We start from the raw sequence: 26,113 nt of genomic DNA on the forward strand, positions 1-26,113 counted from the left end.
AGGGAGGGGTAAAGTGACCAAATTTACAGATTCTCCATTCAAATCCTTAGGCCACTAGGGTGTCATGTTACAGAATGGCCTCTGATTCAAAATCATTCCCAAACAGCCATACTTCAGACCAATGTTTGCACACACTGCCTTTTCACACCCACCCTCGAGTATTGGATACCATTTGTTTCGCTGAAGCGTGCCAGCTACTGTAGGTAGTTTTATGGCCTTCCAGGGGGTGTCTCATAGGCTCAAAGTCTAAACACAGTCACCCTTGCCAAGCTGGCCTGATGTGCCTCCCCCAAACCAGCCATAAATTCCTCATTGAAAATCAGTCCTAACGACTGGGCGGGTTTGGTTAGTTAGATCTGAAAGCACTGATGTTCTCATCAATTAAATAAAACATTTCTCCTGAAACAGTAATATTTATTTGCTTTGTCTGACTTACAAATAAAGACATACAAAACTTTTATCCACGTATATGCAAAATATCAGTGCACCACAGATATATACTGCGATAACATAAAACAAAATATATTATACACAGACTTTATACAAACACATAGGAGTGTAAAACATAAAACAAAATCTCAGGGTACCACTCTCAGGGTCTCACAGCACTTCTCTGTTAGTAAATATTTCACAGTTCAAATGCAGTTCATCATATCTCATCAGAGCAAAACTTGTAGCCAGAGTGGAGCTACTTTGCCCTTCTTTACAAAATGTCTTTGGCCCCCAAATAGCTCCAAGACACCTGCCCAGTCATTGTCTCTGTGGAGATTGCACATTCTATTTGAGTGAGCTTTGGGTTTCCTCACAAATCTCCAAAGACATGCAGGTTAGGTGAATTTTCAATTCCAAATTAGTGTGAGTGAGAGTGTCTTTGTGTGTGAGTGTGCTCAAAGTGACAGCTTCTTTGTCTAAATTCTGAGAAAAATCTTACCACAAAATACTTAAAGGGGTGAATTTTGGGGTGTACGTTTGATCAATACTTAAAATGGAAATAATTTTCAATTCACAACAAACATGACTGAAGAAGCGTGAAGAAGCGTGATCTCGTGAACAAGACCCCGAGATACTTGAACTCCTCCACTTGGGGCAGGATCTCGCTACCAACCCTGAGAAGGCACTCCACCCTTTTCCGGCTGAGGACCATGGTCTCGGATTTGGAGGTGCTGATTCCTATCCCAGCCGCTTCACACTCGGCTGCGAACCGATCCAGAGAGAGCTGAGGATCACGGCCTGATGAAGCAAACAGGACAACATAATCTGCAAAAAGCAGTGACCCAATTCTGAGTCCACCAAACCGGACCCCCTCAACACCCTGGCTGTGCCTAGAAATTCTGTCCATAAAAGTTATGAACAGAATCGGTGACAAAGGGCAGCCCTGGCGGAGTCCAACTCTCACTGGAAACGGGTTCGACTTACTGCCGGCAATGCAGACCAAGCTCTGGCACCGATCGTACAGGGACCGAACAGCCCTTATCAGGGGGTCCGGTACCCCATACTCTCGGAGTACCCCCCACAGGATTCCCCGAGGGACACGGTCAAATGCCGTTTTCCAAGTCCACAAAACACATGTAGACTGGTTGGGCAAACTCCCATGCACCCTCCAGGACCCTGCTAAGGGTGTAGAGCTGGTCCATTGTTCCGCGACCAGGATGAAAACCACACTGTTCCTCCTGAATCCGAGGCTCAACTATCCGATGGACCCTCCTCTCCAAGACCCCTGAATAGACTTTCCCAGGGAGGCTGAGGAGTGTGATCCCTCTGTAGTTGGAACACACCCTCCGGTCCCCTTTCTTAAAGAGGGGGACCACCACCCCGGTCTGCCAATCCAGAGGCACTGTCCCTGATGTCCATGCGATGTTGCAGAGGCGTGTCAACCAAGACAGTCCTACAACATCCAGAGCCTTGAGGAACTCTGGGCGTATGTCATCCACCCCTGGGGCCCTGCCACCAAGGAGTTTTTTGACCACCTCGGTGACCTCAGTCCCAGAGATGGGGGAGCCCACCTCTGAGTCCCCAGGCTCTGCTTCCTCATTGGAAGGCATGTTAGTGGGATTGAGGAGGTCTTTGAAGTACTCCCCCCACCGACCCACAACGTCCCGAGTCGAGGTCAGCAGCGCACCATCACCACCATATACAGTGTTGACTCTGCACTGCTTCCCCCTCCTGAGACGCCAGACGGTGGACCAGAATCTCCTTGAAGCCATCCGAAAGTCGTTCTCCATGGCCTCCCCAAACTCCCCCCACGCCCGAGTTTTTGCCTCAGCAACCACCAAAGCCGCATTCCGCTTGGCCTGCCGGTACCTATCAGCTGCCTCCAGGGTCCCACAGGACAAAAGGGTCCTGTAGGACTCCTTCTTCAGCTTGACGGCATCCCTCACCGTCGGTGTCTACCAGCGGGTTCGGGGATTGCCGCCACGACAGGCACCGACCACCTTACGGTCAAAGCTCCGGTCAGCTGCCTCAACAATAGAGGCACGGAACCTGGCCCATTCGGACTCAATGTCCATCACCTCCTTCGGGATGCATAATATTGCTAGTTTTAAAACACACATATACAATGGGAAATATTAAACCAACATTAGGAAAGTTGCAACGGATGAATCAATGAATATCACAAAAATGTTTTTTTCTGAAATGACATTGATATGCTTTTTTACAATATGTTTGCAATCTCAAGAAACAGATCAGTACTCAGGAACACTCCAGGTTTGCAAATGGATGTATCTGGTAAGTTTTAAGGCTTTTGTTTTCACCTCTGGGCCAGTGTCACACAGACCCCATTTTAAACTGCAAAAATAGGCAGGAAATCTTTAAAATTTAAAAAAATGCTTCCCTTGAGAGCATAATTTCCCATGGCAAATTGATGTATAACATAATTGTGAAAAAGTATTACTTGATTAACTTTGGAAAATACAGAACATGTCCTGCAATGTTGATTTTGTTATGTTCTGAACTGCTCCACAAATTGGAGTATGTTGCTTAGAACATTTTTTCAAAAATGTTCAAAAAACTATTTTGCTAATAAATTTATGTTTAAATTAATTATTGATTGTTAAGGAAGAAACCTTGATCTCTAAACTTTCTGAGATGAGATACAGCATTTTTATGAAATTAGTATCCTTGAATTATTATGATGGGTGGTTGATATAAAAACTAAATTAAAGCAAAACTCAGAAGGTTCCAAAAATTAGATTAAACCACCTGTCCTTCCTTAATTCTTAATCTATATTTTATAATGCTCTAATATTTTTAATAACATAATTTTCATTCAATCTGCAGCCTACTGAAATGAAGATATCAAACAAGTTGATATTAATCATTCTTTTTTTAACAGGTAAGTTAGATAAAATTATTTTATTTATTTATTTATGTAACAGTAGTTAACTTGCGGACTGAGGTATAAGTATGATAACCCCAAAGCATGAACAAACACATTAACCACCAGTGATATCATGAAGTCATTGCCATTTTGAAAGCTAGAAGATAATGGTAGATCACCAGCACGTTAAAACAAGGTGAAATATCCTTGTGAAGCAGTCCTAATAATACTTGGATTTATACATCCCTGTAGAGATCCACACCCTCATCATCGGTAAGTAGATAAGCAATCAACCAGGTAATACATCCAAATGTCTGTCCTACAAGAACGTGATGATGATACACCAGTCCTGGGTACAAATATACATAATAGACTTAGGTATATTTGAGACATAGTCTGCTCAAGGTAAGTACTCTGTCAAATTAGTTAGAAATGCAGAAATGTTTCATTGGAGCTATAGTTCCAGATTTTGGTTAATCCTCTTCTTCTTACTATTTGATTGAAAATAATTTTCAAAGAACAATAGAACTTTATTTTCTCACTAAAATAAGAGAGGAACTGGTATCTTCTTTTGAGATAACAGAAAACCTTAACCTGTAAAAAGTTTATTGAGGGGGACTGTACAGACTTAATTGAATAAAAACACAATTTACTAGACAGCTAATATTCCATTCAAATAAATACTTTTGAAATTAGGCAGCTATTTCATAGTAAGCATTTATTTAAATGTCATAATATAATCAGGAAATTCTTCAATTAGAACTAACAGTGGGACATGAATTCAAACTAGCTATGAAACTCTTGATGAACAAAAATAAAAATGCACACAGCCACTAATGTGAACTTCTCCCTTTAAATAAAAGTGAGAATAGCCATATTCCCAAAGCAATATTTTCTCCCAACTCTGGATTTAGGAAAATGACCAGCAAAGGATGCCAAAATACCAAATAATGAAACATTCAGTGCCAGAATACTTCTGATCTGAGAGAGATACAGTATCTCTATTTCACATTCCAGCTGGGACACCATAACTATGAAGGGATAAACTGGCAATGATCTGTACAAATCCATCTTTATGCTCTCTGTTTGTGGAAATGATAGTCTACTTTGAGAAATTACAAAATTACACTGTATATTTATAAAATATGAATAATAAATAATGGATATTTGCACATATGTACAAGCACAGGACAATAAATGAACACTCGCTTATAGAAATCAAACTACACAAAGAGTGTTACAAGGCTTAGAAATAAGCTCCTGAAACTTTGAGGTTTGAATGCTAGTTACTTCTCTATCAGGTCACACTGTTTCAAAGTATTATCCACAGTAAATAACTGAATTAAAACTTAATTGATGCTTTAATTTTCTGTTACTGGAAGCACCCTTACTAAATCTTTTTTCTGCTTAGGTTAATATGATCATTCCCTACAAGTGACTAGTATCCTGTTCACTGTAGTGGCTTCCTGCTTTGAAACCAGTGCTTCTGGTATGATCATTTGTTCTCTGTGACCTTTAACTGGGCAGATGTAAAAGAAATAAAAATATTTTTAGTATTGAGTTGTAAAACAGATAACTTTCTGCAGTTATGCACAATGATCAATACTAGTCAATCTACACATATGTGGGAAGTATCTACAAACACTTGACCAGGATACTAATCAGACCTGAACATCTGGCACTGTGAGTGAGGTATGAATGTTAGCTCTGCACCACTGCAAAAACATCATGTGGCGAGCGGCTGGGGGTGGTACCCAGCCAGAACACCCAGAAGGACCGGAGGAGGGATTCTGCCTCCTCCAGACCGCGAGGGGGCGACCGCCCTGGTGGCTATGGGGACCACGGGAAAGGAGTATGGAAGCTCAATCCTATAGGGGCCCATGGTCACTGCCAGGGGATGCCCCGATGCCTGAGGAGCCCTGGTCCTCAGCACTTCTGGCAAACCCGGAAGTGCTGGGGGGAAGAAGACCAGGGACACCCGGAGTTCTTCCGGGAGCACAGCCGGCATTTCCGCCACACCAGGGAGTGCCGGCAGTAGCTCATTGGGAGGCACATGGAGCACATCTGGGTCGATATAAAAGGGGCCGCCTCCCTCCATTCGATGGCTGGAGTCAGGAGGAAGAAAGACAGAGATCGGGAGGAGAGGAGTGGAGGCAGACCTAGACAAAGAGGCATTGTGTGAGGCTTGGACTTTGGAGGAGTACTGGGTTGTGTGTTTCACTTTACATATGGAAAATGTAAATAAACGTGTGTTGGTTGGTGAACCATCAGTGTCCGCCTGTCTGTGTCTGGGTTATATTCCACAATCAGTACTAAATAACTTAATTAAAATTAAATGAAATAACTTAATTAAAATTAAATGATTGTCTGTTATACTTGTGCTGAATCTCTCTCCCTCACTAGCTGGCCCTGGAAAAAAAAAAGCCCATGTGTGCACACTAATAATACTGGCAACAAGCAGACATTATCTTTATGAAGTAAAACAATACTTTTGCAATATAATGCAATCATAATTGGAATATAAACCAGTAGTTTTGCATAATAACACAATTGAAATAATGTTTAAATGCCAAAAGTAATCTTCTGTTGGGTTCCTGTTTATTCAGTGAAAATTTTAATTCACTTTTAAATATAGAAAATTGAAATGAAATTTTGGAGCATGCACTACAGGTACTAATTGTTCCCAAGTTGCATGTTGTACTTTCAAGTCTGGCTTGTTTACCATGACATTGACATGACTGAATTGTTACTGAAGAAGCCATGATTGTCTCCCATAGAATTGAGAAATGTGAAGTAGAGTTCAGTTTATTGATATGAATTCTTCTAAATTTGTTTGTCAACTGAGAGCAAAACTGGTTATTTTTCAACAGTGTTGTGTTGAGGCTCTGATCGGGGCGCTTGAGAGACTGAGCAAGGAGTCTAAGTGTCTGGGCTTGCGAGTGTCCTGGATAAAAACCAAGATCCAGGCCTTTAATGACCATTTGGGCACAGCCATCAGCAGTGTCTCTGTTTGTGGAGAGAGTGTCGACCTTGTTGAGAGGTTTACTTACCTTGGCAGTGATGTTCATGTCTCTGGTGACTCTTCCTATGAAGTCAGTAGGCGGACTGGGAGAGCATGGGTGGGTCATGAGGTCACTGGAAAGAGGTGTGTGCCGCTCCCGATATCTATGCAAAAGGACAAAGGTCCAAGTCTTTAGAGTCCTGGTGCTTCTTGTCTTGCTATATGGTTGCGATACATGGATGCTATCCAGTGACCTGAGACGAAGACTGGGCTCCTTTGATACTGTGTCTCTCCAGAAAATCCTTGGATACTGTTGGTTTGACTTTGTGTCGAATGAGCAGTTGCTCATGGAGTCCCAAATGAGGCACATTACCTGCATTGTGAGGGAGTGTCAGTTACGGCACTACGGCCATGTGGCGCATTTTCCTGAGGGTGATCCAGCTCATAAGATCCTCATTGTTGGGGACCCGAGTGGCCAGACCAGGCCAAGGAGTCGCCCACGTAACACCTGGCTGTGGCAGATAGAAGGTCATTTCCGGAGGATGGGACTGGACCGTGTGTCTGCCTGGGGGGGTTGCCAACCGGGATCCTGAGTTGCTTTGTCGTGTAGTGGGTGCGGCAACGCACTGTACCAGTGCATGCTCCCCAAGTTGACTTGACTTGTTGTGTTGATTACAGGAATGAAAGGGAACCTGGGTAAGACACAAATTTGTCATCATATTCTTGTGATCTGACAGTGAATTCAAACTATTTGGAGCTGGAAATGACAGAAAAAATAATAGAGTTTTAGGACAAACATTAAGGTGAGTGGCTAGTGTAATAGGTATCCACATTTTTCTTGGCATACAAGAAATCTAAAGTAAGACATTTGCTTCAACACATACCTAGCTAACAGTTTAACTACTGTTTTCTTTTTTTTCAAACTGCATACACAGGCCTCTGGAATCACCAGTGTTTGCGAATCCATCTGTATAAAAGTTAACATCCTGGATGTATAAACTCCCACCCTAACAGTGAAGTCCTAAAACCGCACTAGCATCAAGACACTACAGCTCTCCAAATAAATTCTTCTCATCTTATGAGAACACCATGCAATATACACCTTGAATTGGGTGTGTCAAGAAAGACACAAATAACTAACTGGGCCATGTGATGTAAAAGTACTGTAGAGTGCAGTTACACTCTTTTTTGGTTTAAACACTGAAAAAGTCTTCAAAGTAACTGGAAGCACAAAAACTCTTATTTTATCATCTTTTTCGTCAAACACTATCTATGTCTACATATGGTCCTTCATAGTCTTCTACATATGGAATATTGAGTTCAATATTGAGTCTATCTTCATTACAGTAACTCATTAAGCTCATTAAGCTTTTAATTATTAGAAAATAGAGAAAAAGCAAGTTACATTTTTGGGCAGTGGTAGTGCTGCTGCTTTGCAGTAAGGAGACTGTGGAAGATTGTGGGTTCGCTTCCCAGTTCCTCCCTGTGTGGATAGCGCTTTGAGTACTGGGCGGAGTGGTGGCTCTGAGGCTAGGGATCTGCACTGGCAATCGGAAGGTTGCCGGTTCGAATCCCGTAAATGCCAATAGAGACTCTGCTCTGTTGGGCCCTTAAGCAAGGCCCTTAACCTGCAATTGCTGAGCGCTTTGAGTAGTGAGAAAAGCGCTATATAAATGCAAAGAATTATTATTATTATTATTATTACTGAGAAAAGCGCTATATAAATGTAATGAATTATTATTATTATTATTATTATTATTAATATCTCAAGCACCTTAATCTGGAAACATAACTTTGTTTTGCCTTTACGCTCCTGTCTTCTGACTGTAAGAATTCATCAGAAGTCTCAGTAATGTAAGCTTTTGTTAGAAAGGTGTTCAAGTAAACTGTTGAACACATATTTAATTATTAATTAAACAAACAGGGTTGGTTTTATTCTTTACTAATTATAAAATTATAAAATGAGTTCTAATTTCTCTGTTTAATGTTCTTCTACATTGGTATTTTTATGAAGATTTGATTTTAGAAATATATTAAATTTATACTAATGTCACTACCAGGTAAATATTCTATATGTAGGACTAACATTTGATGTCCTTTTCAGTTAAACATGTTGATTTCTTATTGCGCAGTGCACTTTGCATGTTGACAAAAAGAGCTGCAGCCCTCAATAAAAAAGGTTGAGGACCCTGGCTTGTGGGTACGCTAAAAACAAATAAAAAACAGAAAAAAAATTCTTGAAATGCAGCCACATTACAAAGCAAATCTGTAATTGCTAGATATTTCTCTTAGAAAAAGTGAAGATTCAAAACCATTAGGATTTAGCAATACAGTAATCCCTCCTCCATCGCGGGGGTTGCGTTCCAGAGCCACCCGCGAAATAAGAAAATCCGCGAAGTAGAAACCATATGTTTATATGGTTATTTTTATATTGTCATGCTTGGGTCACAGATTTGCGCAGAAACACAGGAGGTTGTAGAGAGACAGGAACGTTATTCAAACACTGCAAACAAACATTTGTCTCTTTTTCAAAAGTTTAAACTGTGCTCCATGACAAGACAGAGATGACAGTTCAGTCTCACAATTAAAAGAATGCAAACATATCTTCCTCTTCAAAGGAGCAAACAAATCAATAGGGCTGTTTGGCTTTTAAGTATGCGAAGCACCGCGGCACAAAGCTGTTGAAGGCGGCAGCTCACACCCCCTCCGTCAGGAGCAGAGAGAGAGAGAGAGAGAGAGAGAGAGAGACAGATAAAAAAATCAATACGTGCCCTTCGTGCTTTTAAGTATGCGAAGCACCGTTCAGCATGTCGTTTCAGGAAGCAGCTGCACAAAAGATAGCAACGTGAAGATAATCTTTCAGCATTTTTAGATGAGCGTCCGTATCGTCTAGGTGTGCGAACAGCCCCCCTGCTCAATCCCCCTACGTCAGGATCAGAGAAAGTCAGCGCAAAAGACAGAGAAAAGTAAGCTGGGTAGCTTCTCAGCCATCTGCCAATAGCATCCCTTGTATGAAATCAACTGGGCAAACCAACTGAGGAAGCATGTACCAGAAATTAAAAGACCCATTGTCCTCAGAAACCCGTGAAGCAGCGAAAAATCCGCGATATATATTTAAATATGCTTACATATAAAATCCGCGATGGAGTGAAGCTGCGAAAAGCGAAGTGCGATATAGCGAGGGATTACTGTACTTGGCCAGGTCTGCATTGTGCAAAATGCATTGTGATTTGCCATGTTCTGTTTATTTGCTATTTTAAACTTTAAGAATTGAATTACAGCTATTTTAATATTTAATTTCACTATATCTAATTCTATATTTCTTCACAATTTGTAAACCTGCTGCAGTTCATGTAATGACCAGAGATGTGCCTAGGCCATATTTGGTTTATTTGTTTCAGTTTTTGGGCAATAAAAAAAAAATGGATAAAGCTACTTAATTTTGTATATTTTGAAAAGAAATGCAAAATTGTGATTCACCCATTATTAACAATTATGTTTTATGGTGTGAAGGTGTCCAGAAAATGCTCTTTAACCTCTAAGGTTCTTTTTAAATTGGTGGACAAGTGAAATGAAATGCCTAAACTGTTAGCATTGATTCACACAAAAATCTTGCAAAACTTACCTATTCAACATCCACTCAGCACCGATAAGCTCAAATACAAAGCAAGAATTTTTCAGCATTGGAAGAGGCAAGCTACCTCAACTTTGGTACCTTACCAGGGGCTAGAAAGCACTCTGCTCACAAAGTGTCCCTGCCAGGATTCTCTTACATGTTGATTTGTCTTCAGATAACTTCCCCTAAAAGGACAACACTTTAGAATACCCTAGCAAAAGCCAGGAACCGCTGCTCCTGTCAGGTTTTTGCATCCTGTTGGATACCTTTGGAAGGGCTACACAGTCTAACAGAAGCCAAGGCCTAATCATTGACTATACATAACCTAAATGGACATAGTTCATTTCATTCCTAAATGTCAGTAAACAACAGGGCAACTTCAGCAAAGCAATGCTCACGCTATTTCAATCATTACTTAGGTTTATTTGAAGGACAAACCAGATGTAAATGTTAGATATGAAAGCATACAATGTAAACGAATCAAATCAAGGTCACACAGCAAGCTTTGTTTCAAGTGCTGTAGCTTTGGTTGTTGTAGTCTTTTGTTTTATTCAGCCAGGTATATTGCTTGCTCTGTATGTCTGACCAGGTTGTATTCTCTTTGGCAGCTGTTTCTCTCTCTCCTCCTCCTTATGCTTATTATAAAATCCTTTGTATTTATAGAGTCTTGCTGACTGCCTTGTGCAAGATGTTGCCTCAGTCAAAAATTTTGTACCACCCATAAGTTCCCATGGTCTAGTTGATTGTTAATTAAATTACTTTTAGATAGAGACATGAAACATGTTAATGTTAAAGTCCCAAGCGTCCTTTTCACTTATTCTTGCAAGCATAAATACACTGGTCACGTTATCTAATCTTAAACATATACATTCTAATAGACAATGCCACTCTTAACAATTTCATACTTATTTTCCCAGAATTCCTGTCTATGTCTATTTTGCATATACTCCAGGATTTTATCTAATTTCAAATTCTACTCTCTTGGAAAACTACCTCCTGAATATTAAAGATCTAGTGAGGTCATTTGTACCTCTTTGATATTTCAGTTACAGAACATTTCCCACATGAGCTCTGAACTAAGTTAAGAGTTATTATCTAAATAATTCCAAAATAGCAACAGATCTTATGTATAAACGTCTACGCGTGGAAGTGTGTGTGTCTGTCTGTCTAACCCGGAAGTAAGAGGTGGAATCGGAGTAAGGACTCTACCTCTGAGGAAACACAAGTGAGGCCAGAACGTTAGCAAAATGAAACCTCCGAAGAAAGAGTCGCTCACTTAGCCGCTAATACAGAATCAAGGCGAGCACATCAGTAAAACGGTATCCCTTTTACTTTTCCTCCCTCCGCTAATACACAAGCGATGCAAGCACCTCTGCAAAACGAAACCTCCAAGGAGAGAGATGCCCATAGTAGTTCCTTTCAATTATCTCACATCTGTATGTTTCAATTTTTTTTCTGATGATTTCAATAGATTCTAAGACCCTATGCTTTTTACAGCACGGGCTTACACAGCTAGTTATTATATAAAAAGCACAAATTAAATATTACGAGTTGTATTGAGCATACTGTAAAAGCACAGTTTTCCAATAGTATTACATCTGATTACACAGATTATAATAGCATCACACTACTAGGAGCTTTATTGTGAAAGACATATATAGTATGGCAATAGGTGACTGCAAACTGGCTCCGGGTGACAGTGCTCTGTGATGACTTGCAAGTCCCAGGTGTCTGCCTTAATGCTGGCTTATTCATTTGTTTTTGATGTATAGTATATTGCATTTGGTTTGTCTGTGTGTATGGGGGCAGAAGAACTGTAGACTCCATAAACCAGTCCTGAATTAAGTATTCTTTCTTTTTTCTGAAAAAAAAAAAATCTGTAAGCCTAAACAGTCAACATACTATAACAAGGAATTGTTAAATAAGACATTTTGTCCTGGCACTAGACTGATGTTATACTGTAGGTTTCTAGATGTATTCCAAACAACTGAATCATTTATTATTTCCAAAAACCCTCATTCTGTCTTTGTATTTTTCTTTTCTTTATTCCAGACTCCGTATTACTTATTTCCTGCAGTGGAAATGATTTTTATTTTGTACCAACTCCTATGACATGGCATGCGGCTCAGAGCTTCTGTAGAAGTATCAACTCGGATCTGGTAACTGTTACAAATGAAGACATGAATCAGCAGCTGGTACAAATTTCAAGAAATTATAGTTATTATAATTATTTTTGGGTAGGGCTCTATAATGACAGAAACAACTGGAAATGGTCCAATGGAGACAATACAAATTATTCTAATTGGAAAAGGAACTTGTTTTGTGCTTACGTCAAGGCAGATGGTTCCTGGCTGGATACTGCCTGTGAGTTTAGGAAGACTTTTATCTGCTACAAAGGTACTGGACAAGTCAAGTTTATCTAAAGTGATTATCTAAAACTTCCTAGTTTATATTTAATACACGTCTAAATTTTAAAATATATTTAAATGTTAATTTAGTGATTCAGTTATTTTAGTATCTTTATGCAAACTTTTTACGCATATATTTTATAGCATCCAAAATAGCAAATAGATTTGAAATATTGCATCCTGTGATTTCTCAGACTAAAATCTTATTAGTTCCTTCGACAAGACAAAAATATTGTTTCTTCTTTTATGTTTTTGCTGTTGAACACATGAAAAAACACAAAACACCATAACATATGCAAAAAAGGACAAGTACTAACCTAACTGTAGTGGCTGTAGTGTATTAGCTGTAGTTTCAAGCAAAAGGTGGAGCACTGGATCTTGATCCCTTTGTGTGGTCTCTTTTGCTTGAAACCACAACAAATACACCAGAGCCACTACAATTGCAAATATCAATGGTTTCCCTATCTATGTATTTTTAAAAATCTATTCCATGCACCATTGAAGTCCCCATTAAGTTATTTGGTTAAAGAATAATTCAGTAGGGGGGATAAAGATGGCATCTCTTAGTAGTTTGCTTCAGTTGTACAGCATTTTTAGTGTTTGGTATTGGTTTGAGTAATTCAGTGTTGCATACTCAGGAGTGACTAACTGAAAAGTAAAGTAAAGGGAGAGAAGACCAGGCAAAAAAATCAAGAATTGTTTTAATAATTTACACACAGCATCTGAACTTGGAATAGGGATTCTAAAGAAGGCAGGTTATAGACTTTTTTAGTTACATACTTATGAAAATTCCAACCCTACGTAAGCAAGGTTAGGAATCCCCTTTTGTCAATATCGATGTTTGGTTTACATTAAAAAGTGTAAACTAACAAAACACTGGTTATTGCTTGTTAATTTCAATTTCTAAAGATTCATCTTCAGTTATGCCTTACTAAAGTTTTTCTTTAAGAAAGGAGAATTGTGGACATTGTTCTTTTCTTTGAAATTAGTGAACTCTGTGCTGTCTACTTGTTTAGTTTTAGAAATAAACATTATTAAGAAGAAGTTCTTTTCTTTCTCTGTTGCATATATGTTTATATATATTTTTTATTCTATCTAGACATCTGCATTGTAAATACAAACAACATTTGGAACGTTAACACTTTTTTCTTATCTGTTTATGTTTCAAGTGGCCACTACTAGTGTAGCTCCCAATGAGACAGTGATTTGTGTGCTGTTTCTTCTTTGGATGCTCACGGCACGCTTGTTTTTGTACTACTAGCCTTAAATGTTTGTATGACCAGGATCACTCCATTCTGCAACTCTTACTTTGTTCTCCATTGTAAGCTGTCTTGTCTGCTAATTGGTAATATCTGATTGAAATCAATAAACCCTTATCTGGCTCTGGCATTGTCCTTCACAATAGAAATTTTGTGCTTAGTGGAACAAATGAACATTCTAGAGCTGCATAGTCATTGCTCCATTTTTTCTCTTTGAATATTGGGCAGGCATCAAAGCATCAAAACATTGGTCTCTTCTAGGGAGTAAAACCCTTGGAAGCCAAGTTTGACACGCTGGGTTTTTCCAATGACCACATCCATGACCTGGACAGATTGTTACATTCCTTCTCCTCTTTGGTTTTTACTTTCAGTATACCTGTCATATTTCTATTAATACCTTGTCTGCTGTCTTACTAATCCCCATTAACTGATCACTCCATCTATGCACTTCTCAATTCTTTCACTCCCTTTACAAAGCCTGACTTGGCTCTATACTCTCTGTTGTGAAAATCATTTTACCAACCTCTTTCTAATCCTACTCTGGACTCACAGCATCTCCAATTTCAGCAGAATTTCTGGGAAATCTTTTTTTAAAAAGATGTAATTTTGTTCTTAAAATCCTAATTACTAATTTAATTACCAGTCTAATCCAGAATCTTAACTTGAATGAGCTTGAATGGGCACAGCTACCATACCTGTCCTTTAAGGTGACTTCTATATGTTAGTGTGCAGTCAAGTTATTTAGCTAACCTATTGAAGTAAATAAAGATAGGAAGAATTCAAATTGAGAAATACCTGTCTTCTATGAGAAACTGGCGTTCATCTTGTCCTAACTCCTTACTCATGTTACTCTATTTGAGAGTGCTGCTGTTTTCACATTAAATGTGTGCATTTCATGATAAAGACAAAAAGTTCTTTCATTCACTAAATACTGTACATTTACTTTTATTGAAATTTTCTACATGATTTATGGACTGTGAATGTGTTGCTTTACTTTACTTTAAAAACCTGGCTTCATTATTGTGTTTTTGGAATTCCATTTTTGCATGAAACCTTGTAAAAGCTGAGATGTGGCAGCAGTGGATTAAGCTCATTTGTAAATTCAAAGATGAAAGTGGGAGAGGCAGATGGAACAGTAGAAGTAAGAAAGAAACTGTAGTAGTTGCCGGAGACTCCAAGGATTTCATTAAATCATTTTTATATATCATCTATACCAGGCATGTCAAACTCACTACCATTGGTGGGCCGCTTCGACTGCCATACGTGCGTCAGCGGGATGCACTGTAACAAATACTATTATACTATTATACAAAGTTATTGTAGCTTTCTTTGCAATACTGAAAACTTTAGAAAATGTAACACTTTAAAGTTTAAAGAAAAGCAATTTATTTCCATACAGTCTCCATACAACAGTGTAGAATTAGAGTCTTAGCCTCTTAGCTAGGTCCTTATTATATTAAATTCATTATATTATATTCATTGCTTATATAGGAGCCTTACAGTGCGAGATTTATTTCTTTTGTCCCGACACTTGGCATCTCTTGTTAGTAACCAGTTCGTCAATATCAGGCTTGAAATCTTGTGCAGCTGCAACTTTTATGAGGGATGAAAGGTGCTCGACGGTAAGTCTTGAGCGATGTGGGGTTTTGGTAGCTTTCATTAACGAAAACAATTGCTCACAAAGGTAAGTGCTTCCTAAAAGTGACAGTACTCTCGATGCCAACTTACGGATCTGCACATACGAGGGTGGCAGGTAAGCATACACGCCTGGCACACCAACTTCGTTGTATTTTGCCTTCAGAATAGAATCTGACTGCAGTTCAATCAATTCCATTTGGATATTCTCAAGCGCATTCTTAACGTTGTAAGAGAACAGCGCAATGCCCTGTTTGTGTGAACTGAAATCACGAAAATGCTCATTGAATTCATTGCTCAGTAATTCAAGTTGGAAAACAAATCCTCCAGAAATCAAATTTTACTTTACTAAGCTTACTTCAAAGTTTATATTGTAAAAGCCACCTGACCTACAATAATTTTACAAACTCAAAATCACAATAATATGTTAATAAACAACTCATCAACTTCTCGCGTCCACTTCAGATCTTCAGCTGTAGTCTGCACTAACTGTTCGTTACAATACTAGCACAAAATTACATGAAACTAGAGAAAAAAAAACGTGAAAATATGCGGCTATTACTACTCGTGATGGTCAGTTCTGCTCAGTGGCCAGTCTCAGCAGCCCAGTCAGTAGTGTAGCCTTAGTCGTGGCGGCCCTGGGCAGAGAAAGAATCGGTGGCCCCATCGCCTGGCAATGTCAATATGGTATCTTATGCACGGCGGATGCCCACATCCGTTGCGGACACTGCATAGCCGCCTCGTGCTCATGACACGCTTCTATATACGCGTGTCCGTAACTTGAAAACCAAGTGGCGGCCCATGATATTCTCATTATGGCAGAACGTTATAATACTACATATAGCTTACTGCTCCGAATCTAGCGACATTTGTAAATACAGCGTACTAATTAACAAGAAACAGAATGTTTATCGGCCACATTGCCGTCAGCTGTGTTGTTATTTTCTCTGTTTTATATTCAATATATATTGGCGTGGCGGCCCCTGGGATTTGGCAGCACTGTGCAGGTGCACAGTTTGCACATGCCTAAGGCCACCCCTGCTGCCCGCTGCTGCAGCCTAGCACTTCAGTTGTGACACTGCGGGTCATTAACTTTGGTCAAGGCTCATGGCTATACTAGCAGATGACGTTTCCGGTACCGTAATGCAATGGGAAAACATGCTTTTGTCAGAAGGCAAAAGTAAGAAAAGTCAATAAGTAACACCGAAGATGCAGAATGATTCAATCACAAATGATAGTAATCATTTTGTACAAGTTCAGTGCTGACTAGGATCTGTCATGCGGGCCGCACAGATTTCTGTTGCGGGCCACATGCAGCCCGGGGGCCGCGTGTTTGACATGCCAGATCTATACTACTTTAAAGAAAATGTGTACTTGGAGGCTGACATGTTCAGATGTTAAAAAGAAGAATAATTTACAAAAGTACTATCCTGATTACAGTATATACAATTCACACAATGAGTACATTTACATGTGCTTTGGTAACCCAGTTATTCCCAGGAAGCTGGTTTCAAAAAGGCAAAGTATACCATTATTCCTGTTTGTCTTGCATATTGGTTTCTGAGAAACTAGGTTAACACAAGTAGATCTCTCCATGAGTAACCTGGTTATGTGGCCATGTAAACCCTTAACCGGGTTGCAGTTAAAAATTTCAGTCTGAGCATATCCGTTGCACTCAGTTATCCTGTACAAGTCCATGGCCAGGTACATCTAGCAGCCACAGGTAGAAAACTGTGGAAGAAGCCACAAAGATAAATTTCCTGAGGCAAATGCTCAGGCAATTGCATTATTCCTTCTCCTGGGTGAAATAATCTGTTTCAGTCTTTCAAAAATTGTCAAATTTATGTTAATGATCTGAAATTACAGTGTTAGGCTCAGCTGCCCAATCTTGGGAGACACAGGCCCCATGCTTGTTTTATGATTCATGGCAGCCAATGATGTTGTTTAACTGTTTCTTGCACAGCTTAATAATGTTGGAGCATTTTAACAGGGGAGATCTCCAAAAGGGGACGTGCACATGTAAAAAGGGTTTTTTAAGAAACCAGGTGTCTGCCTTAACTGTATCCTGGTTTTGTGAGTGCATGTAAACACACATAATATGAAACTAATATACAAATATGAATATATGTGCAATTCACAGATAAAATTATGACTATATAAAAGTTTGGGGGTGGTACAGTGGCGCAGTGGTAGCGCTGCTGCCTCACAGTTAGGAGACCTGGGTTGGCTTCCTGGGTTCTCCCTGCGTGGAGTTTGCATGTTCTCCCCGTGTCTGCTTGGGTTTCCTCCAGGTGCTCCAGTTTCCTCCCACAGTCCAAAGACATGCAGGTTAGGTGCAGTGGCGATCCTAAATTATCCCTAGTGTGTGTGTGTGCCCTGCAGTGGGCAGGCGCCCTGCCCGTGATTTGTTCCTGCTTTGTGCCCTGTGCTGGCAGGGATTGGTTCCAGCAGACCCCCGTAACCCTGTAGTTAGGATATAGCAGGTTGGACAATGACTAAAGGTTTGGTGCATTGTTCTTAGTTTTCTGTTTTATATCTATCAGCTCTAGGAATGAAGAATGATATATGATTTAACTGTAGGTATATTTTCCCTGTTTAACTTTCATAAGTGTATCAATTATTATTGTGTTCATTTTGATCACAGAAACCAATAACATCAGTGGGAGATATTTCTGGATAAATGAGAGTATGACATGGAGCAGTGCTCAGAACTACTGTCGAGTAAACTACACAGACCTGGTCAGCATAAGAAATGAGAGTGAAAATGAAAAGATAATGAAGGAAGCACAAGGTAGTCCCTTCTGGATTGGCCTGTTCAATGATGGCTGGACATGGTCTGATGGAGGGAATTCAACATATCGAAACTGGGCTTCATATTGGAATGTGTATTCTGAAGACTGGACAAGTGAATTATGCGGAATGATTAGATTTAATGGAGACTGGAATGTCTATCAATGCAACTATATGTCATACTTCTTCTGCAGTAACAGTAAGGCTCTCTTTTTTTTTTCCTTGCCAGCAAAAATTTATCCTTATAGAAATGTTGGAACGAGCTTAATCTTTGAGAAAGCATAATAATAAAAATTAATTGAAGACACACAGATATTCTTAATTATTTTATTTGGCAGATTAATAAAATGAAACATTGTTTGTTGTAATAGTTATGAAAACTGAAAGAAAAATTAAAATTTACCAATATGTACACATCCATCCATCCATTATCCAACCCACTATATCCTAGCTACAGGGTCACGGGGGTCTGCTGGAGCCAATCCCAGCCAAAAAACCCCAGGCAGGGCGCAAGCCCACCGAGGGCACGCAGACACACTAGGGATAATTTAGAACCATCAATGCACCTAACCTGCATGTCTTTGGACTGTGGGAGGAAACCGGAGTACCCAGAAAAAACCCACGCAGACACGGGGAGAACATGCAAACTCCATGCAGGGAGGACCTGGGAAGCGAACCTGGGTCTCCTAACTGCAAGGCAGCAGCGCTACCCACTGTGCCACCATATGTACACATCCATTTTAATTAATTATTTTCTAGATAAAAAACAAATCAGAATATACTGCTCACATGTGAACTCTGTTTTTTAGGAGTCTGTGGACCATCGTCTTGCACTACAACATATGTTTTTGTATCAATTGCATTGTCCTGGTATGATGCTCAGAAGTACTGCAGATCACATTTCACAGACCTGGCAACTGTGGATAGCCAAGCAGTGAATAACCAGGTGATTCAAGTCACAGCAAATGATGGATGGATTGGGCTGAGACATGGAAATGACACTTGGCAGTGGTCCAATGGAGACCAAATAACCTACACGAAATGGAGTCCATCCCGTTACTGTGCTCAGGTTCAATCAGATGGCTCCTGGAGAGATTCAAGTTGTAGTGAGCAGATTTCTTTCATGTGCTACAATGGTAAATATATTTCTTATGATATATTGTTATCCTGAAAGACTCTCTTTAGCATTTCTTACTTAAAATTGTTTTTGAGATAATGATCTTTCAATATTTAAATTGTATTGTTACCTTTTAAATCTAAGTCTCATTAGTCAGTGCCTCAAAGACACTTGGAGAACAATCGTCAGTCTTAGAACACTTCAGAGGCTGTAAGGCTTCAAAGTTACAGACTTGACAGGTAAAAATTATTGAATGTCCACATTAAATGTTTAAAGATTATACTAGAGGCTACTAGTTATGTCTACATTATACTTGTAAGAAAAACAACCTTGTATCTTTAATATTGATTTGTATGTCCTTTATGAAGTAATATATTTAAAATTTACTCAAGACAAGAGTTACCACTCAGAGCCCTATTCTGAGAGAGTTAGGGTTCAATACAGCAATCAGGATAGTCACTTTTTTGTGGTATGTTTTATCCATTGTGCAGATGAGTTTAAAAGTAAATAACATTTGCCTGCATGTATATTGTATTATATTGCTTTTCAGGGTTGTGCAGTTGGAGTGTTAATAATGGGCTAACACACTGGCATAGTTGGGAGCTTTGCTTATTCATAGTGACTAACCGCTAGTTTAAAATCTGTGTGAACTTTGAACATTGTGCCTGTTTTTGTGAGGTTTTGTTTGAGTCCTGCAAGATACTCAAAGATGGTTTAATTGGCACCTCTCCGTTGCACTTTGTTTCAATCAGTTTTGTACGTGTGTTTATGTGTCTTGCAATGGACTGATGTTCCTTTCAGAATTGGTTCTCATCTTATTGTGTCAGGATAGACTCTAGCCTCAGCAAAAAACTGGGGTGGGAGACAACCTGATTTCATAAACCTGAATCAGCATAGTAAACATCCATCCATCCCTCTGAATCCGAACACAGAGTCACGGGGGTCCGCTGGAGACAATCCCAGCCAACAAGACAGGAACCGATCCCGGGCAGGGTGCCAATCCACTGCAGGACACACACAAACATCAAGCACACACTAGGGCCAATTTAGAATCACCAATCCACCTAACCTGCATGTCTTTGGACTGTGGGAGGAAACCGGAGCGCCCAGAGGAAACCCACGCAGACACGGGGAGAACATGCAAACTCCACACAGGGAGGACCCAGGAAGCGAACCCGGGTCTCCTAACTGCGAGGCAGCAGCACTACCACGGTGCCACCATGCCGCGCATAGTAAACAGTTCAGTGCTAATGTGAAACAAGTTAATAATATTAGTTTAACAGATTTATAGTCAGTGTCTCATCTAAGGATATAGTTTACATTAATATTATATGTTTCAATGATAGCTTTTTAAGAAGATTTTATAGTCTGTGTCTGTAAGTTTTTTTAACCTAGTCTTCATCAGGGAGAATGAGTCTTTTAATCTGTAGCATTTTTTTAACTGAATTTAATGATAAGCACTGTCTTTCTTCTTTGAAGCTGCACCTCTGTATATATACGAGCCTGACTTAAGATTCACAATGTCATAATGCTAACAAACACAAATGAATTTTTTCATGTAATTATGATGAGACAATTTACAATAATGCAGATTAACCAATACTAATAAAATGTCAGGATTTCATATAGCATTTTATTTAACAAAGATTTAATATATACAAAAATACATAAAGTAAACATTCTTTATTTATAACATAGAATCCAGCAATGTAAATGAGGCATATGTGTGGATAAATCAGATAATGAACTGGTCCAGCGCTCTGCAGTACTGTCGAACAAACTACAGTGATCTGGTCAGCATAAGGAATGACAGTGAAAATGAGATGCTAAAGAACAAGGCTCAGGGAAGCCCCTTCTGGATCGGCTTGTTCAACAACCCCTGGAAGTGGTCTGATGGTGGGATTTCAACGTTACAAATTTGGAATCTATATTTTTGCATTTGGGAAGCCAATGAAATATGTGGATTAAACACATGGTTTGGAAATTGGATGGAGTTTCCCTGCAGTTCTCCATATTCCTTCTTCTGCAGTAACAGTAAGAATCTCTTGAAAACTTATTTATGGCTTCAATGAAAATGCACTTACAAATCAGAGGATATAGAACACACAAGTATTATTAATGGCCAAAATAAATGATTGGCTAAATGGCCTTTTTATTGACATCACATTCTGCCCCTTAATTTTATTTGAACACACACACACAAAACACATATTATACTAGACTTTCATGAATAACATAACTTGTGCACTTTACATGAAGTACTGATGTCATCTTAAGTATAATTACATATCTTCAGAAATTCTTTATGCACAACTAGTCATTCACTGTTAGCCTTTACATTTTTTATTTGTCTGTGGTGTTTTGGCAGAAAAGGCAAATTCATTTTTTTGTAAATTTTCTTTATTTACTGTTACATATTGATTGATATTTGACTAGATTGCAATTCCAGATGCTGCAAGATAAATGCAGTAGGATGAATCAGTTTGGAGCATGATTCATTTACTATATACTAAGAAGCTGACAGCTTCAGAAATTGACTTTAACAGTGTTTTCCACCATGTCCCTGTCCTGGAAATGACTTTCAAGATGGTCAGAGCTATATTATACCTATGCTGCTCCAGGGGTCTCTTTTATAAAAGTTTGCATGATTTCGAGCATAAAAATACGTTTATAACAAAAAACAGAAAAATGCATATGCCAAGAAAAAGATCAGACCTAGCTTTCATACATTTATGCGCAATTATCCTCTATAAAACAACATCATCTTGTAAATATACATTTGTGAATATGTCATATTCATGCAATCACTATGCTGCAGAACTTTATCGGTTGGTTGTGCAGCCATATCACGCTCCTGGTAGTGCAAGATGGAAGTTCTTGTCTCTAAATCAGAGTTGTGCAAAGAACCTTTATTTGGTGACCCAAGCATGGGTGTCAGCAACAAGCGCAGATATGTTGAATGGCTACGTGTTACTGCTGCTTTATATATAGTGAGCTCCAGCCACACCATGCCTGAAACGCCTGATCTGTAATTGTAGATGCTCTTTCTTGCTGCATTATGGCAGAGGAGTTCAGACAATTGTCAGTCTCATCTTGGCATCACAGATGACTTGCATGTTAACAGAATGTAACAAAAACAACATCATTCTTGCTAAGTGTGCAATATGAGTACATTAAAGTGCTAGGATTATGAAAACTGACACACATGTAAATTGCCTTTTTATGTTGGTAACAACATTTTATGTTATATATATATATATATATATGCACCCATACCATGTGAAAACTGGATATAACACTTTGTCAGTCAGTTAATGGTTTCCAGCACAGTGCGCATGACATACTGAAGCTTGGCTTAGATTATCCCTGATATATCGGCCAGTTCCCTGACAAGTGACAACAGATAGCCAATATAAACCTGAAGTAAAAAAATTTGCAGTGCAAATACGCAGCATTGGTGCAGTTAAAAAGGAACTAAAATACAATTTGTGCATCATATTCACTGCACTTGAATATATGTTTGTTGCATCAGCGTACATTATAATAACAGCTCGGTGGTAATGAATTATACATGTGAGTCTTCATTTCAAGTGTTTTTTTGTGCGTAGAACAGGTCAATATCTGCTGTTGAAGCTTTGAACATTGAAGCAGTGCTGCATAACAAAATGTCAGATTAAATTAATACTTAAAGTTTTTATTTGAAAAAGGTGTTTCCATATTTCTGACTGTTATTTTAAACTTTTTGACCCAGACGATTTTGCTGTGGGCTTGCTGTATTTTGAGAGTGTTCTAAAACATAAACACAACTATTAACTGCTTTGAAAGGATTTACTTACAAAAAGGATAAGTACGTAAGTAAGACTAACACCCACTGAACCCCACCTTACTAATGCACTCCCCCACTTCCTTATTTGCTATATATTGTCTTCATTCCTTTATGTCTAATTATTTTCCTCTTATGATGGTACTTGTCAGGTATCAAAACTTCAGGAATAAAAAGCTGTTTTAAGATAATGTGATTCATTTTCTCCCTTTGTGGATTTCTATCTATCTAATATTTATAGTATATATTGTCACACACATGTGCATGGGAGGCAGCTAAAGGACTCAAAAGAAGGTAAATCTCGATCAGTCCAGGGGGTGCCAGAGTGCATTAACACTAGAATTACCAGAGCCTACGAAAAAACTCTTAGATCCAGCCCACCTTAAATCGCTTCTTAAAACCGTTCTCACCTCTCCGCCAGCGTCTTTTGTCATCTAAATCTATACTAATTAATAAAAGGCAAAGCTCTCACTGACTGACTGACTCACTGACTGACTGACTCACTCATCACTAATTGTCCAACTTCCCGTGTAGGTAGAAGGCTGAAATTTGGCAGGCTCATTCCTTACAGCTTACTTACAAAAGTTAGGCAGGTTTCATTTTGAAATTCTATGCGTAATGGTCATAACTGGAACCTGTTTTTTGTCCATATACTCTAATGGAGGAGGTGGAGTCACGTATCACGTCATCACGTATTACGCCTCCTACGTAATCACGTGAAGTGAAAACAAGGAAGAGATTTACAGTACGAGTCAAAAGCGGGAACGAAGGTAAATGACGTTAATTGTTGAGTGTCTTTTAATACTGTGTAATTGTTGAGTGTCTTTTAATACTTTGTAAGCATACATATTAACAGATGTGCAATTAAACGTGTGCATTTACGGAGTGATTTCTCAGGCTTAAAGCTCGAAGTGATCACTCGAGTGAAGGCAGCTTCACAAAAAAAACAGATCCTTAACAAAGTGTTATTGGTATATTTTCCCTCAATTTTAAAAGGTTTTCTTTTCTTCTTAATTAAAATTTAAAAGCAGAACTTCGCTGGTGCGAACCGTGGGGATTTGAGCGACTGACGCATACAGACATATTCATGAGTGCAGGTACTTCGGAAAGAAAGCACCCTGTAAACCTAAAGTTTAAATTAAGTTCATAGACCTACAAAAGGTTGCCATTGATTTCAGGCAAGATTGCTTTTCTCCTGTACAACTATACGTTGCATTCTCAAGAGTGTGCTTGCACAGCTTGGTCATATTATAACCGGAGTGCTGAACTGACAATACAAACAGAACAATCGTAAAAACAGGATTAAATAAAAAGGCTGCTTCCATTGGCAAAGCAACGAAAAAGGAAGACCTTATATGACGTTCGTTTATAAAACAGCGGAGAGGCTGTGTGAAGTCAGCTTCACAAAAAAACAGATCCTTAACAAATTGTTATTGGTATATTTTCACTCAATTTAAAAAGGTTTTCTTCTTAATAAAAATTTAAAAGCAGTACTTCGCCGCTGCAAAGCACGGGGATGTATATATATAGATAGACAAATAGAGATATATATGTATATATATATATAAATAGATAGATAGATAGATAGATAGATAGATAGATAGATAGATAGATAGATAGATAGATAGATAGATAGATAGATAGATAGATGTGTATGTATGTAGATATATGTGTATATATGTGTATATATATGTAGATATGTAAATATGTATATGTATATATATATATGTCTGTATGTATATATATATATATATATATATATATATATATATATATATATATATATATGTATATATATGTATATATATGTGTGTGTGTATGTATGTATGTGTGTATATGTATGTGCATATATATGATGATATATGTATATATATGTGGATGTGTATATGTATACATATATATATATATGTATATATGTAGATATGTGTATATGTAGATATGTATATATAAGTATATATGTTTATGTATATATATGTTTACATAACCTCTTTAACACACTACTTCTCCGCTGCGAAGCGCGGGTATTTTGCTAGTGTACTGATAAAGACAAGCTGCCAGCAGCCGGCTATTCCATCCCCCCAACGACTTAGAACGTAAACGAGCTTTTCCCAGCTCATGCCTTGATTGATTATCTGGGAGTGAAGTGGAGTTTTAGAGTAGAAATAATAGATTGTTATTTGGAACACACGCATTTCATATGTGTTGCATTTCTACAGTAATCTGTGTAAACACATTGTTAAAACAGAAGTGTTTTATATATTCTAGTAGCAAATGACAAAATGTAGGCATAAACTATATAATGTATGAAGCCTGAAGTCCAAATATCAAAGAAACACTTTTCACAAAAGGTACAAAAAAAAAGCCACCTCCAAAAAAAGCCACCTTAGTGTGTGACATTGACACGCATTAACTATCACTGCTTCCGTGGCGCAACAGTATCATTTCCTGACTGGGAATCAGAAGGTCATGAGTTCGATCCTGCAGAACTCCCTTTTGAGAAGTGTTCTTATTTTCACTATTTTAGAATAAAAAGATACATTTAATTTCAGTCTGTAACAGCCGGTGTAATTTATGATATTTGTAAAGGTTAGCTTTATTTTTTTTTTAAATTCACTTTTCATTGTCTCAGTCGCGTTCAGGATCCTTCCCTACCGCCCCCCACCTGATACTGCTGTTTTCACATAAAGACGCGCTATAGTTCTGCAGTGTATCACGATACATACGACCGTGTGTTTTTTTCCCCCAATATTGCCAGTCCCCACATGTTGCTGTATGCTGTTTCTTTTGTACTCCAGGACATGCAGAGGAAAGCATAGTAAAGAGCAGTAACTTCAGCGCTATATGCAATCATCAGGCACTCCCCATCTGATGCTGTTTTTACATAAAGACACGGTAAAGCTCTGCAGTGTACTTGTGACTGCATTGTCGTACCAATGCTTGCGAACTGAAGTGTCTGCATGCACTTTTCGTGGCATTACACGTGTATTTTTTGAGTATGCCCATGTAGCTCAAACACAGGAACATATGTTGATATAAAAGTATAACAAAACAAGTGCACTTTTATTCAAGACTATAACCGAAGAAAAAAGAAAGCAAGTTACAGTAGGCGGTTGATATGACAGCTTGCGTGGTGGAATGCTAAGAA

At 38.7% G+C, this 26,113-nt stretch overlaps 1 protein-coding gene across 3 annotated transcripts in view; it reads left to right on the plus strand.

Annotated features, from left to right (window-relative positions):
• Positions 1 to 3,282: 3,282 nt before the first annotated feature.
• Positions 3,283 to 26,113, plus strand: part of LOC127526745 (secretory phospholipase A2 receptor-like) — a 58,250-nt gene continuing 35,419 nt past the window's right edge. For 2 of the 3 annotated variants that reach the window (XR_007934175.1, XM_051923280.1), the window contains exons 1-5: positions 3,283 to 3,334; positions 11,989 to 12,333; positions 17,883 to 18,227; positions 18,838 to 19,164; positions 20,844 to 21,179. Coding sequence is in view for 1 of the 3 variants with exons in the window: in XM_051923280.1 (XP_051779240.1) it covers positions 3,289 to 3,334; positions 11,989 to 12,333; positions 17,883 to 18,227; positions 18,838 to 19,164; positions 20,844 to 21,179 (1,399 nt within the window). In the remaining 2 variants the exon portion in view is untranslated. The remainder of the gene's footprint in view (positions 3,335 to 11,988; positions 12,334 to 17,882; positions 18,228 to 18,837; positions 19,165 to 20,843; positions 21,180 to 26,113) is intronic. The other variant, XR_007934176.1, reaches the window with a different exon arrangement.

This window comes from Erpetoichthys calabaricus, chromosome 1 (assembly GCF_900747795.2).
Source record: "Erpetoichthys calabaricus chromosome 1, fErpCal1.3, whole genome shotgun sequence".
NCBI lineage: Eukaryota > Metazoa > Chordata > Cladistia > Polypteriformes > Polypteridae > Erpetoichthys > Erpetoichthys calabaricus.